The sequence below is a fragment of the Nicotiana attenuata genome, unplaced genomic scaffold, assembly GCF_001879085.1.
Source record: "Nicotiana attenuata strain UT unplaced genomic scaffold, NIATTr2, whole genome shotgun sequence".
NCBI classification, from domain to species: domain Eukaryota; kingdom Viridiplantae; phylum Streptophyta; class Magnoliopsida; order Solanales; family Solanaceae; genus Nicotiana; species Nicotiana attenuata.
The window spans coordinates 188077-200483 of NW_017672118.1; the positions used below are offsets into that span (position 1 = coordinate 188077).

Consider the following 12407-nt stretch of genomic DNA (forward strand, 5'->3'; position numbering starts at 1 on the left):
ATTGCAAGTTGTTTGTTAGTATGTTTAAACCATAAGAATTTATTAGTTCAAAGTAACTATAGTAACAACTAATATTGATGAGATAACATATAAGCATACCAATTGAAGTTGTCAACTATTGTTTCTGAAGCTTATTTCCAATATGGTTTAGCAAAGACAGAAGCATGAGAAGCAAAAATGTTATGAACTTTCAGATCAGATTTGCTTTCATTCTCCAAGTAAATTACGGAAAACTTCTTTGTAAACTACATTTATTGCTTCATTTGAAATTTCTCCATCATCGTCATAAACCAAAATCTTTAATCTCTTTCTTTTTGTAACCCGTGATAGAGCAACGTAAAGCTGGCCATGTGTGAAGACCGGTTTCTTCAAATATAACCCAACATGAGATAAAGATTGTCCTTGACTTTTGTTTATAGTCATTGCAAAAATTACAACTATTAGAAATTGCCTTCGCTGGAACTTAAAAGATATTCTTGCATCAGATGGAGTTAATGACATTCTCGGAATGAAGACCTTTTGTCCAGCCATATTTCCCGATAAAACTTTTGCTTCGATAACCCGATTTCCGAGTCTAGTGATGATTAATCTTGTTCCATTACATAGCCCTGAAGATGGGTCTGTATTTCTCAATAACATCACTGGGACACCCACTTTCAAAGTGACAACATGATTTGGAATTCCAGAACACTTAATAGTGTTTAGGAATTCGGGTGTATGTACGTGTTCCAAACCTGTAAAAGCATCGTCTGACATGCAAATTGTATCGAAACTCAAAAATGTTTTTGGTTGACTTTGGTTTAGTGAAACCATGTATTCGTTGATTGATTCAATCATGTCAAGAGTGGGAGCAAGAATTCCTCTTTGTTGTAGGTATGTTATATCACTGCAATGACTTAAAAAACCTGGATATGTACTATCCACAAGCGCAGAAATTGGATCGCCACAATTATTTATGATAAGATCATCAGGAATGTGAACTTTTTCAATACCACCAACAGAATTTCCAATCATACCATCACCAATTGCTAAAATCCAATTAGAAAATTGTCTTAGATCATTCAAATGTGAATCCACCTGATTTCCTTCCAACCTCATATTTTTTGTTAGCTTTAAGACATGACAGTGATTCCACAAATATGAAGAATTAAGGGCAGCATTAACAATATCTTGTCTAGTACCTTTTGGAATGATTGGAAGTAGTTGTCTGAAGTCACCACCAAGAACAATCGTTTTTACTCCAAATGGTCGATCTAAATTGGAAGCATCTTTAAATCTAAGAATATCTCTTAGAGTTCTGTCTAGAGCTTCAAAACAATATCTATGAATCATTGGTGCTTCATCCCAAATAATTAACTTTGTCTTGACAATCAATTTTGACAGAGGAGTACCTTGTTTGGTATTACATGTTGAATCTTCAGTTGCATTGAGTGGGATTGCAAATCTCGAATGAGTTGTTCGACCTCCTGATAACAAAAGAGATGCAATTCCGCTGGACGCAACTGTTAACATAATGTCTCCTTTAGATCTTATGGCAGAAGACAAAGTCCTCCAAATAAATGTCTTCCCGGTTCCTCCATGACCATATAAAAAGAAGAATTCACCTTTTTCCTCATGCACTGATTTGATAATTCTGTCATAAACTAACTTTTGCTCAATTGTCAACTTAGCAAATAATTCTTCATGTTCCTTAGACAAAGAGCACCTATTATAACGTAGTTCTTCGCAGATTAGTCTATTAGTGTTGTCAAATTCTTCTTCATTGAAAACCGGTGTTGGCATTGTTGGAAAATCGTATAACGTTCTTCCGCAACCTTTCAACAAATTTTTCAACTTTTGTAGACAACGATTCTTTAATTCATCATTTGTTAGCTCAGCCTCTAAAATAACAAAAGTATATAATTAATTAATTAATGATAAAAATATTTAGTTTCCATGAGTCATATAAAGAAAAGAGCAAAATGATTTCCTTTAGAAATAATAAAAGCAAATTAATGTTACTTTACTTTATTGGAAGGCTACATCGATTATGTTTCAATCAAAATATATTAATAATTAATCGCTCATAAGTTGCAAGCGTAAATGTAAATCATAGATTATAGTAAGGTTTAATCTGTATGCAAAAAAAATGTAGAAATATTTTAACAATTTTATAATATTTAAATCTTAAGAAGAAAGTCGAATTGTATACCTGGATTATCCAATATTCTTCTTTGTTCATGTAAGATATCATCTGATAATAAAATCCATGTTGCCTCCCAAACACATTCTGGCCGTGACATTGATTTGGATAATAGTAACATACCAAATAATTGCCTAAGATATGATGGCATTCCCCAATTACTTGCCTCCTTTATGGCATCTATATACTCTTTGTCATCATCTAATAAACCCAGTGCATAACATGCATCTCTAAAAGTTAAATGGTCTTGATTGTTAATTCTGCGTAAATCTTCATAACACTTAGGTCCTTTAATGACATTCAACAACATTCGAAGGTAATATTGCTCTCCACTTCCAGGGGGTACAAAGAATATTCTCCCTATTGAAAAAATAGAATTTCTTCTTTTTTCCCACTTTTTTAGTTTTTTATTCCACACAAACTTAAGAGGAAATTCTGCATAAGTTAATTCTCTTGCTTCTTCGTATGTATTATTTGCCTCAAACCAGCTTAAAAACTTTGATTCCCTTATACTTGGTCTATTGGCAACATCATCAATTGGATCATCATCAGAGAAAATAACTGTCTGTTCATTTGGTAGATGAAAGGAAAGTCTTTCTACTGAAGGTTCTCTAAATTGAATTGGAAATTTAAAAATTCTCCAAGCAGCTTCACATGGTGATATGTATCGACAATCATAATACATTTTTATTTCATCAATAGCCGATGAGTCCTCCTCATTCACACTTTGAGAAAAAGCTGCTGTCACACGATCATGACCCTTATTAACGTACTTAAATAAGTACTTGATTGAGCGAGATTGATTGCACCATTCAACATTTATATGTGCACCATACTTCAACAATAAATACCTATTGTGTGGAACCACGTACCTGTTATCCAATTCAATATCTTCTTTCTCGATAGTTCTACCATTGTCCCTTCTTTTATATATAGGATATCCATCTTCATCGATTGTGGTAGTTTCTACAAACTTCTTTGGAAAGTGTTTTGTACATCTACCATTACGCATGCAAGGAGACGATTTTCTAGCAGAACCGCACGGGCCATGCATCATGAAATTCTTCACGGCATTATAATAATACGAATCAACCGATTCATCTGGTATTTCTGCTGAAATTATTTGATCTATATCTCCAACATTTGGATATTTATTATGAAGAAAGAGCAATATGTGTGCATGAGGCAACCCCCGTTTTTGGAATTCTATAGTATATATCACTGCAAAAAATAATAATTTGCGATTGGGGTAATTGCTTGTAATTTATATGTAAGATAAAATGCTTTATTAAATTAGATTATAAATATCATAAGAATTTATTTAAAAAGTTTAATTATATACCTGATTTAACTGGTCCAAAAATTTGTTTCTCTTTCAAATCCTTTATTAAACGATCCAATTTGATTTTGAACACCCTAGATAAAATGTCTGGGCGATCTTCTGGTTGCAAGCCCCTGCTCTTTACAAATCTACTAATTTCAGGCCACTTTGGGTTGCAAGTAAATGTGATGAAGAGATTTGGATATTCAGCCCACTTGCAGATCGCCATAGCATCTTGATAATTTTGAATCATGTATCTTGCACCCCCTGTGAAGCTGGATGAAAGAATTACCCTTTTACCTTGAGAAGAAGGATTTATCTCTCCATGTAAAACTGCATCTTCTAATCCTTTATACATATGAGCTCGCAACTGTTTTTGATGAGTTCTAATATACTTTAACCTAGACGATTCAACCATTGTAAATCCATCGACCAAGAATTGTTGAAATAATCGTCTTGAGTTTACAATTGTTGGTACTTCGCCATTCCTTTCTTGAATTTTGTATGCAAAATATTCACGCATGCTAACAAAATGCCTTCCTCCACTTGATTCGTCATTTCCATTTAAAGGAATGTCTTCCCTATAACCATCTTCACCAAATGGGAACAATAAAGGATACTGAAGACCTAAATAGGTAGCATTCAACTCATTTATCCTTTGTAGATGTCCATATTGGGTTTCAACGATGATGTCTCGGTCACATCTAAATACATCAAAATCTCCAACTACCAAAGCAGCAACCTCTGAAATTGTTGGTAAGTTATATCTTCTTCCATCATAGTTCCGTTTTTCTATCAATCTGAGTCTAAAATTGGAGTGAGTATCTTCCTGAAATTTGTCTCTGACCATTCTAAATGACTTTGTCAAAACATTCTGCTCATCAAGTATTTGTTTTAGATCTTGAACAATTTCAGCATGAAGTTGGTTTATTCTTTCACCACGACTGCATAAAAATAGGTTTTATAAAATTGATCTAAGTTTTTTTTTGTTAGATTATTCATGCATATATAAATTTAGAATAATTGAATACTAACCCCAGTGCATGAATTCTATTCTGAACTTCGTTTTCTGTGTCGTATATATATAATTGTGCAAACTTGGGGGTGGATCCTTCGGGAGGCAATAAACTCCCGATTTGATGATAGTTTTGTCCAGATAATTTGAATGTTCTTGGCCCCTTTGTTTGGTTGACAGAAGCATCAACTTTTCCTCCCATTGAGGTAAATGAAAACATTGAGTTATATCTAATATTATCTCTGAAATGGTTACTTTTTGGACCTAGATAAAAGTATTTGTTGGTGAATCAATATTTATTCATATATTGAAGATACTATTGAAGTATGGTAAAAGTAGATTTTCTTGTTACCTGATCCGAATAATAAGTGTTTTAAAATTGTGGGAGGTTCTTTTGGCTTTGGTAGGTGTATCTTTCCATGATTACAACACAAAGAGAACTCTGGTTTTTTAGCTTTGACATTCTTGTTGATTCTTTCTTCGTACCAGAAGTAAGCACCACAATGTTCACATTCGTATGTAGGATCGCCTATATCGCAGTACTCTATGAATAAAAGAAGCAAATGTAAGATTAATGTCAAGGTGTTATGTTATGGTATGCCTACTTATTGTATATACATATAGAAATAATAAATATGCATACCTTCATTGTCAATAATTGCATATCCAACATCAGGCTCTAAATAGTATTAAAATCATATTAAGTTAGCCATATAAATTGATAAGCGGACATGAATGAATCATTGTTTGTGTTAAGATAGACATACCTTCATACTCGTCTTCATCTTCAGTGGCATCATTATTTTCTGCGATTGTTTTCACGTATTATTACGTTAAGAATTTAATCAAACTACCAGTATTTTGAATATTAGTATAAATGTAGTTTATTTGTGTAATTTAATAGCTAAAAAATTTATTGATTAAAAACATACCCGGTACATCACCATCAATATTGACATCCTCAAGTTCTAATAATAAGTTATAATAAAATGCCGTTAGTATATATAAACGATTCATGTTATATAAATAATTTTATTTATAATAAGAACCTTGCAGTAGGGGTAGCTCATAAAAATCTGGTAGAAGATAATTTCTCTGCACATTTGAAGTTGACAAACCAAATTGCAAATGTTTCTCTTGAGGTAAATTTGGATATCGTGCTTGAGATTGAGACGATGAAGCGTGTGCACAACTCTCTAAAGGTGTATAATGTAATCATGTGAAATGTTGACGAATTGTTATGTCTGTTAAAAGTTGTGTTGCCTTTTATTTTCCAAAAGCATCCCCTCTGATAGTAGCAGGACAAATAAAGTCAGTAAACCATAAAACATACAAATCAGCTAACTAAAAGAAGTGGAATAAAATATCAGCAAGATAACATTAAACCAACATTGGCTAATACAGCCATTCATGACACGCATAAGGGACTGTAAAATTGCAGTAAATGAATGCCTAAAATCTATAATTGAATAACTTTGATTTTATAAACATATCTACTAATTTTCTAGCCAAACCTTTCTCTCCACAAGTACATATCCACATATTAAATTAAGTGTCGTTGCAGTTGTAAGCTTTATTTTCTCAGTCATCTCATGAACTAATCTCCAGATTATCTTGAATTCCTAATACTCTGCAAAAATATTCATTATAAGACGGTACTGATTTGATGTATTCTAGTAATTTCATTATTGACCAAACCATAAAAGGAACTTGTATCCTAGCTTAGCACACCTATTTTTCTTCCCGTTATTTATAGTTTTCATATTGAGAGCTCTCATCTTTTATGAACAACGTTTACATCCCAAACACTAACGACAAAATGATGATTAGTTTGTTCAAAAGATCAAGAACCTTGTGATGTTGCAAAGCGTAGTTGCTGCAAAGTTCAAATCAATGTATGTTTAAGAAACTTAAGGATTTAATCAAAAATTTTGGGTAGAATAAGCAGGCAGGTACAAACGCAAATCAACTATTAGCACGAACGTTTAATAATACAAAGGCAGAACTTAAAGATTTCAAAATGATTCAGATATCATTACACACGCGTGAAGGCGTTTCACTTTTTTCTAGCCTGCAAAAAAAAAAATAGAATGTCGGGAACTCAATGCTTGTGCCATATTCCCCCCTTGGAAAAACAGGACATTTGATAAGATTTGAACCTGAGCTTTCGACACAAATATAATTCTCGATATAATCGCCTATTACTCGACTCGTCTACATTACATTAGATCACAGGAGATTATTCGCGCTTTTAGTTGCATTGTAAACATTGTATAGCTAAGTTTAATTCTGATATTAATTTCAATTTCTTTCTAATCACTCTAGCTAAGTTTCTTTTGTATCTACATAATAGAAATGTCCTAATTAAAATCGGTGAGCCTCATGACTACAACAACAACAAACCAGTTTGATCCCAACAAGTGGGGTCTGGGGAGGGTAGTCTGTACGCAGACCTTACCCCTACCTAATTCAGGTAGAGAGGCTGTTTCCAATAGTTCCTCGGCACAGGAAGGGCAAGAAGAAGAAGAGGAAAGCAAGGGAGGAAGAAAGATGGAAGATTAAAAAAAAAAGGGAAAGATAAAGGATAAGTGGCACCAAATAATAGATACAGGGAATACAATACCTGGGGCGAACAAAACCACATAACATAATAAAAAACTAAGAATATGAAGGGACATGCATACTACAAAGACTATCGGTGAACAACTACAAACTACCAACTAACCTTCTACCTTAATCCTTGACCTCCACACTCTCCTATCAAGGGTCATGTCCTCGGTGAGCTGAAGCAGCGCCATGTGCTGCCTAATCACCTCTCTCCAATACTTCTTAGGCCTACCTCGACCTCTTCTCAAACTCTCCATGGCCAACCTCTCACACCTCCTAACTGGTGCATCAATGCTTCTTCTCTTAACATGTCCGAACCATCTCATCCTCGACTCCCGCATCTTGTCCTCCACGGAGGCTACTCCCACTGTAACGACCCGGCCGGTCGTTTTTGAAATTTACGCCCCGATCCCCTATTAACTATTTCCCCTAAGTTCATTTCCGCTATTTTGGTTTGCCGGGACGTTCGGTGTTGAGTTTCAGAGAGTTTTGGGACACTTAGTCCCTAAGAGAGCTTAAGTGTTGGACAATGGTCCGTAGTTGGAACACTATGAAGACGGCCTCGGAATGAAAATCCGATGGTTCCATTAGCTCCGTTAAGTGATTTCGAGGTTGGGAGCGTGTTCGGAATGAATTTTAGAAGTCCGTAGCTAATTTAGGCTTGAATTGGCGAAGTTAGTATTTTGGCGATTTTCGGTTGATAGGTGAAATTTTGATCTGAGGGTCGGAACGGAATTCCGAGAGTTGTTATAGCTTCGTTAGGTGATTTGGGATATGTGTGCAAAATTTCAGGTCATTCAGATGTGTTTTGGTTGGATTTTTGATCGAATGCGTGTTTTGGAAGTTTTAGAGGAACTTAGGCTTGAATTCGATGTAATTTGATGGTTTTGGCGTTGTTTGAGGTGTTTTGAGGATTGGAACAAGTTTGAATAATGTTTTAAGATGCATTGGTGCTTTCAGTTGAGGTCCCGGGGGCCTCGGGTGTGTTTCGGGTTGTATTGCGCTCTTATTTGATGTTTCAACGCCGTATCTTTGGACCTAAAGGGGTACCATATTAAGTAAATGAGCTCAAAATTAGGTTTTTATTGAACCATTAGATCCTTATCATAATTTCGGAGCCATAGCAAAAAGAATCGTCGAATTTGGACATCGTATGAGGGAGTTATGCTCATTTCCGTGTCGAGAAAGTGCTGGTTGCTGTCATAACCGCAGAAGCGGAAAATTGCCTCAAAAGCGGAAATTTTGCCGCGGAAGCGGTACCGCAGAAGCGGAAAATATCCGCGGAAGCGGAAAATTTTCCGCAGAAGCGAAAAAAAAGGGCCTGGGCAGAGAACTTAAGTTCTGAAAATGGGACTTCGTTCCCATTTTCCATTTTTGACTTCTAGAGGTCGGTTTTGGGAGAAATTTCGAGGGGTTTTCACGAGCAACGATTGGGTAACGATTCTCTACTCTCTTATGCTTAATAACTACTAATCTAATCATGATTTCCTTCGTATTTTCGGATTTTTGAATGAAAAATGGGTCAAAATCCTTAGACTAAATTGTTGAGTTTTGAGTGGGTATTTGACATCCGATTTGAGATATTTTTATATGGGTAGACTCGTGAGAGTACGAGGGTTCTGAAAATATAAAATTTATCCGATTCCGAGATGTGGCCCGGAGGGCTATTTTGTCTATTTTACACTAATTTCGTCGTTTTAGCTTAGAATTTAATTGTAGAATCAATTACTTGAATTATTATTTACAATATGCAATTTAATTGAATAGATTTGAGCCATTTGGAGTCAGATACTCGTGGCAAGAGCGTGGTTTTAGGTTGACTTGCACTTGTTCGAGGTAAGTGGCTTGTCTAACCTTGTGTGGGGGATTTTGTCCCTTAGGATGTGATATTTGGTAATTGATGCCTTGTACGTGAGGTGACGAGCGCGTACTTGAGCTAATTGTTGAAAACCCGATTTTTTACTTAAAATACTTGAACTGAGTTTCTTTCGGAATTGCTTTATTCTGCTTGCTATTATAGCCTGTGCTAGTATAGAAAAGCATGTTTAGTTGATCCAAATTGCCTATTTGCTTAATTTGCCTTAATTGTAATTACGTGGAGCATGTTAGGCCAGAATTATATGTTGCATTGTATTGTTGTACTTCAATTTCTGAATATTCTCTGATTTTGGTTGCGCATTTACATTGGGGCTACGGATGCGGGATTCCGGTAGCTCCCCCCTTTGTTTGTTTACTTTGGGACTACGGGTTAGATTCCCGGGAGATCCCCCTGCACATTTACTTTGGGACTACGGGTTAGATTCCCGAAAGATCCCCAGCATATTGATAGTTGGACTACGGGACGGTACCCCGGGAGATCCTTCAGATATATTCATACGGTGGACTACGGGACGGTATCCCGGGAGCTCCTCGGACAGATTGATAAAATGGAATACGGGACGGTATCCCGGGAGATCCTTCAGATATATTCATACGGTGGACTACGGGAGGGTATCCTGGGAGATCCTCATTATTTGTGTTGGTATTGAGCTGTTTACTCTGTGTTATCTTATTTTCTGTGTATAAATTGTTGTTTTGTGTAATTCGATTTACTCAATACCTGTATCTCATTATTTCTGTTTATTTCATACTGTTGTCAACCTTATTATTTTATTTTATCTCAGTAGGGCCCTGACCTTCCTCGTCACTACCCAACCGAGGTTAGGCTTGGCACTTACTGAGTACCGTTGTGGTGTACTCATGCCCCTTCTGCGCATGTTTTTCATGTGCAGCTCCAGGTACCTCCACCCAGGCGTACTATCCTCGCGGAGGAGAGATCTAGCAGAGACTTTGAGGTATATCTGCCACGTCCGTAGACCAGAAGTCTCTATCTTATTCCAGCTTTAGTATATGACCTTCCTTTCTTTCGGTTGTGTAGACATTCTGGAGTTAGAGCAGTGTATTTCCTTTCTATTAGCCTGTGTTTCCCGTGAGTTTCCGGGTTTTGGGATTGAGTTGTAGACTTCCGCATTTCTTTGAGTTGTATAGGCCGAGCGGCCTTATATACAACTATTATTTTACATATGTTCAGTTTTGATTAATTATTTTCGCGAGTTATATTGAATTTCCGCATTGTTAGGCTTACCTAGTTGTAGGAACTAGGTGCCCTCACGACATGTTCATGGAGGGTGAACTGGGGTCGTGACAAGTTGGTATCAGAGCTATAGGTTCATAGGAGTCACGGAACACAGGCCGGTTTATTAGAGTCTCGCTGATCGGTACAGAGACGTCTGTGCTTATCTACGAGAAGCTATGTAACTGTTAGGAAAATTTCAACTTCATTTAATTCCTTACCGTGCGTCATTTATTCAGTTTGGAACCNCTCAGCCCCATACAACATAGCCGATCGAACCACCACTCTATAAAACTTACCCTTAAGTCTTAGAGGCACATTCCTATCACACAAAACACCGAAAGCGAGCCTCCACTTCATCCATCCCGCTCCAATGCGATGCGCGACATCTTCATCAATCTCCCTGTTACCCTGGATAATAGACCCGAGATACTTAAAACTCGCTCTCTTGGGGATAACTTGAGCATCAAGCTTAACCTCTACGTCTGCATCATGGGTCCCGTCACTAAACTTGCACTCCAAGTATTCCGTCTTGGTTCTACTCAGTTTGAAACCTTTAGACTCCAAGGTCTGTCTCCAAACCTCCAACCTCGCGTTAACTCCGCTACGCGTCTCGTCAATCAACACTATATCATAAGCAAATAGCATGCACCAAGGCACCTCCCCTTGGATGTGACGCGACAATACATCCATCGCCAAGGCAAATAAAAATGGGCTAAGAGCCGATCCCTGGTGCAACCCCATCACCACAGGGAAATGCTCTGAGTCACCACCCCAAGTCCTCACCCGAGTCTTAGCATTATCATACATATCCTTAATCACTATTCCACTAAATTAAACTATCGCCTAATATTTTTTGTCTTTTCAGATTTTTAGATGAAAGAGATATAGATCATTAATTAAGAAAATTGAACATAGTCAACAACTTTAAGTCACCGCATCTCTAAAATTAGTAGTTCAGTTAAGTTAATTTAAACACTACAACATATATCACTTCTGCAACGTACATGACGATTAATTTTTTCAAAAGAACACATAAAAATTTACTTAACTAATAACTTATGCAAGTGTACGGTCGACATTGATAGAGCTTTTGAGACATCCAATAGCCACAAAAAATTTAAAGAATTACGTGTGGCAATTAGCCCAAGGAAAATTAGAGATAACATAAGAGGAGTTAGGAAATATGTAGTATTTGGAAGTAGTGAACAAAGAGCCTGTAAGCAGCAGTCAGGCAAATCTGCAAAATAGTGGATAAAAGTTCATACCATTATTTTCCGAACAATATTTCGGCCGTTTCTGCTTGCGTATGTTCATCCTATTTTTTCTTGCGAGCTTCTTCTCTTCTTCCATGTTAAACTGAGTAGATACTGACTTAGGTGTGAGAAGTTGAAAAGCCGTGTGTTGAATGCAGTTGACAATACAGGGCATATACTGCGCCTCTTTTTCGCTTTAAATGGTGTATTTGTATTTCATCGTATTTTTTTAAAGTAATTCTATATTTTAATATAAATCCCAGTCTTTTGTTTTTCTGAATACAATAATATTGAAGTTGGGTTTTGGTGTGTTTTAATGGTTTACAACACAACGTAAATAGGATTAGATCTGTCTACTGATTTTGAGGAGAAAGCAATAGTGTATTTAAAAAAGTTGGTTTTCTTTTGCTTTATTTTGTGATTTTTGCATTTTAAGACCTTTTTTTCCTTTAACTTATCTTTAATATGAGAAGCTAAACTTTTCTGCTCTGGTCCTGGTCTCGTAGTAGTGACTCTCGCTTCGCTGTCCAGGACTTTTCTGGTCTCTTCTGCTCCGATCCCGGTCTCGCGAAGTGACCCTCGCTTCGATGTCCAGGACTTTTCTGGTCTCTTATGCTCCGGTTCCGGTCTCGCAAAGTGACCCTCGCTTCGCTGCTTCATTTACAAATTTGTTGCCTAAATTCTGCATTTAACATTTTCTCTTTTTTTCGTTACTTTTCAATTCTTTGCATTTTTTTCTTTAGTGTTCCTTTGTAATGTTAAACTTTAATCCTTATATCTCCACTAATTAAACACATGCATTTAAGCCCCAAATAAGCAGCCACCAAAGAACCAAGCTTTTCAAGTTCCTGAACAACAGGCTATTCTTGTTCACTGATTGATCATGATCAGCAGGTGATAATGATTTTAGTAAA

The 12407-nt window shown here is 36.4% G+C and overlaps 1 protein-coding gene across 1 annotated transcript; it reads right to left on the minus strand.

Annotated features, from left to right (window-relative positions):
* Positions 1–207: 207 nt before the first annotated feature.
* LOC109211934 lies at positions 208–12153 on the minus strand. The gene is made up of 8 exons (XM_019375534.1): positions 11973–12153; positions 5286–5324; positions 5162–5197; positions 4871–5062; positions 4539–4782; positions 3525–4447; positions 2192–3403; positions 208–1880 (listed from the first exon to the last, which is right to left on the minus strand). The coding sequence occupies exons 1-8, from the start codon at positions 12151–12153 to the stop codon at positions 208–210; spliced, it is 4500 nt and encodes a 1499-aa protein (XP_019231079.1).
* Between the last annotated feature and the right edge of the window lie 254 nt (positions 12154–12407).

Excerpts from the sequence above, each read along its gene's own strand:
- LOC109211934 (XM_019375534.1), bottom strand. The coding sequence starts at position 12,153 with ATGAAGCAGCGAAGCGAGGGTCACTTTGCGAGACCGGAACCGGAGCAT. Across the intron at positions 4,783-4,870 it reads ACACTTATTATTCGGATCAG|GTCCAAAAAGTAACCATTTC; the intron begins GTAACAAGAAAA and ends ACTTTTATCTAG. Across the intron at positions 3,404-3,524 it reads TTTTGGACCAGTTAAATCAG|TGATATATACTATAGAATTC; the intron begins GTATATAATTAA and ends TATTTTTTGCAG.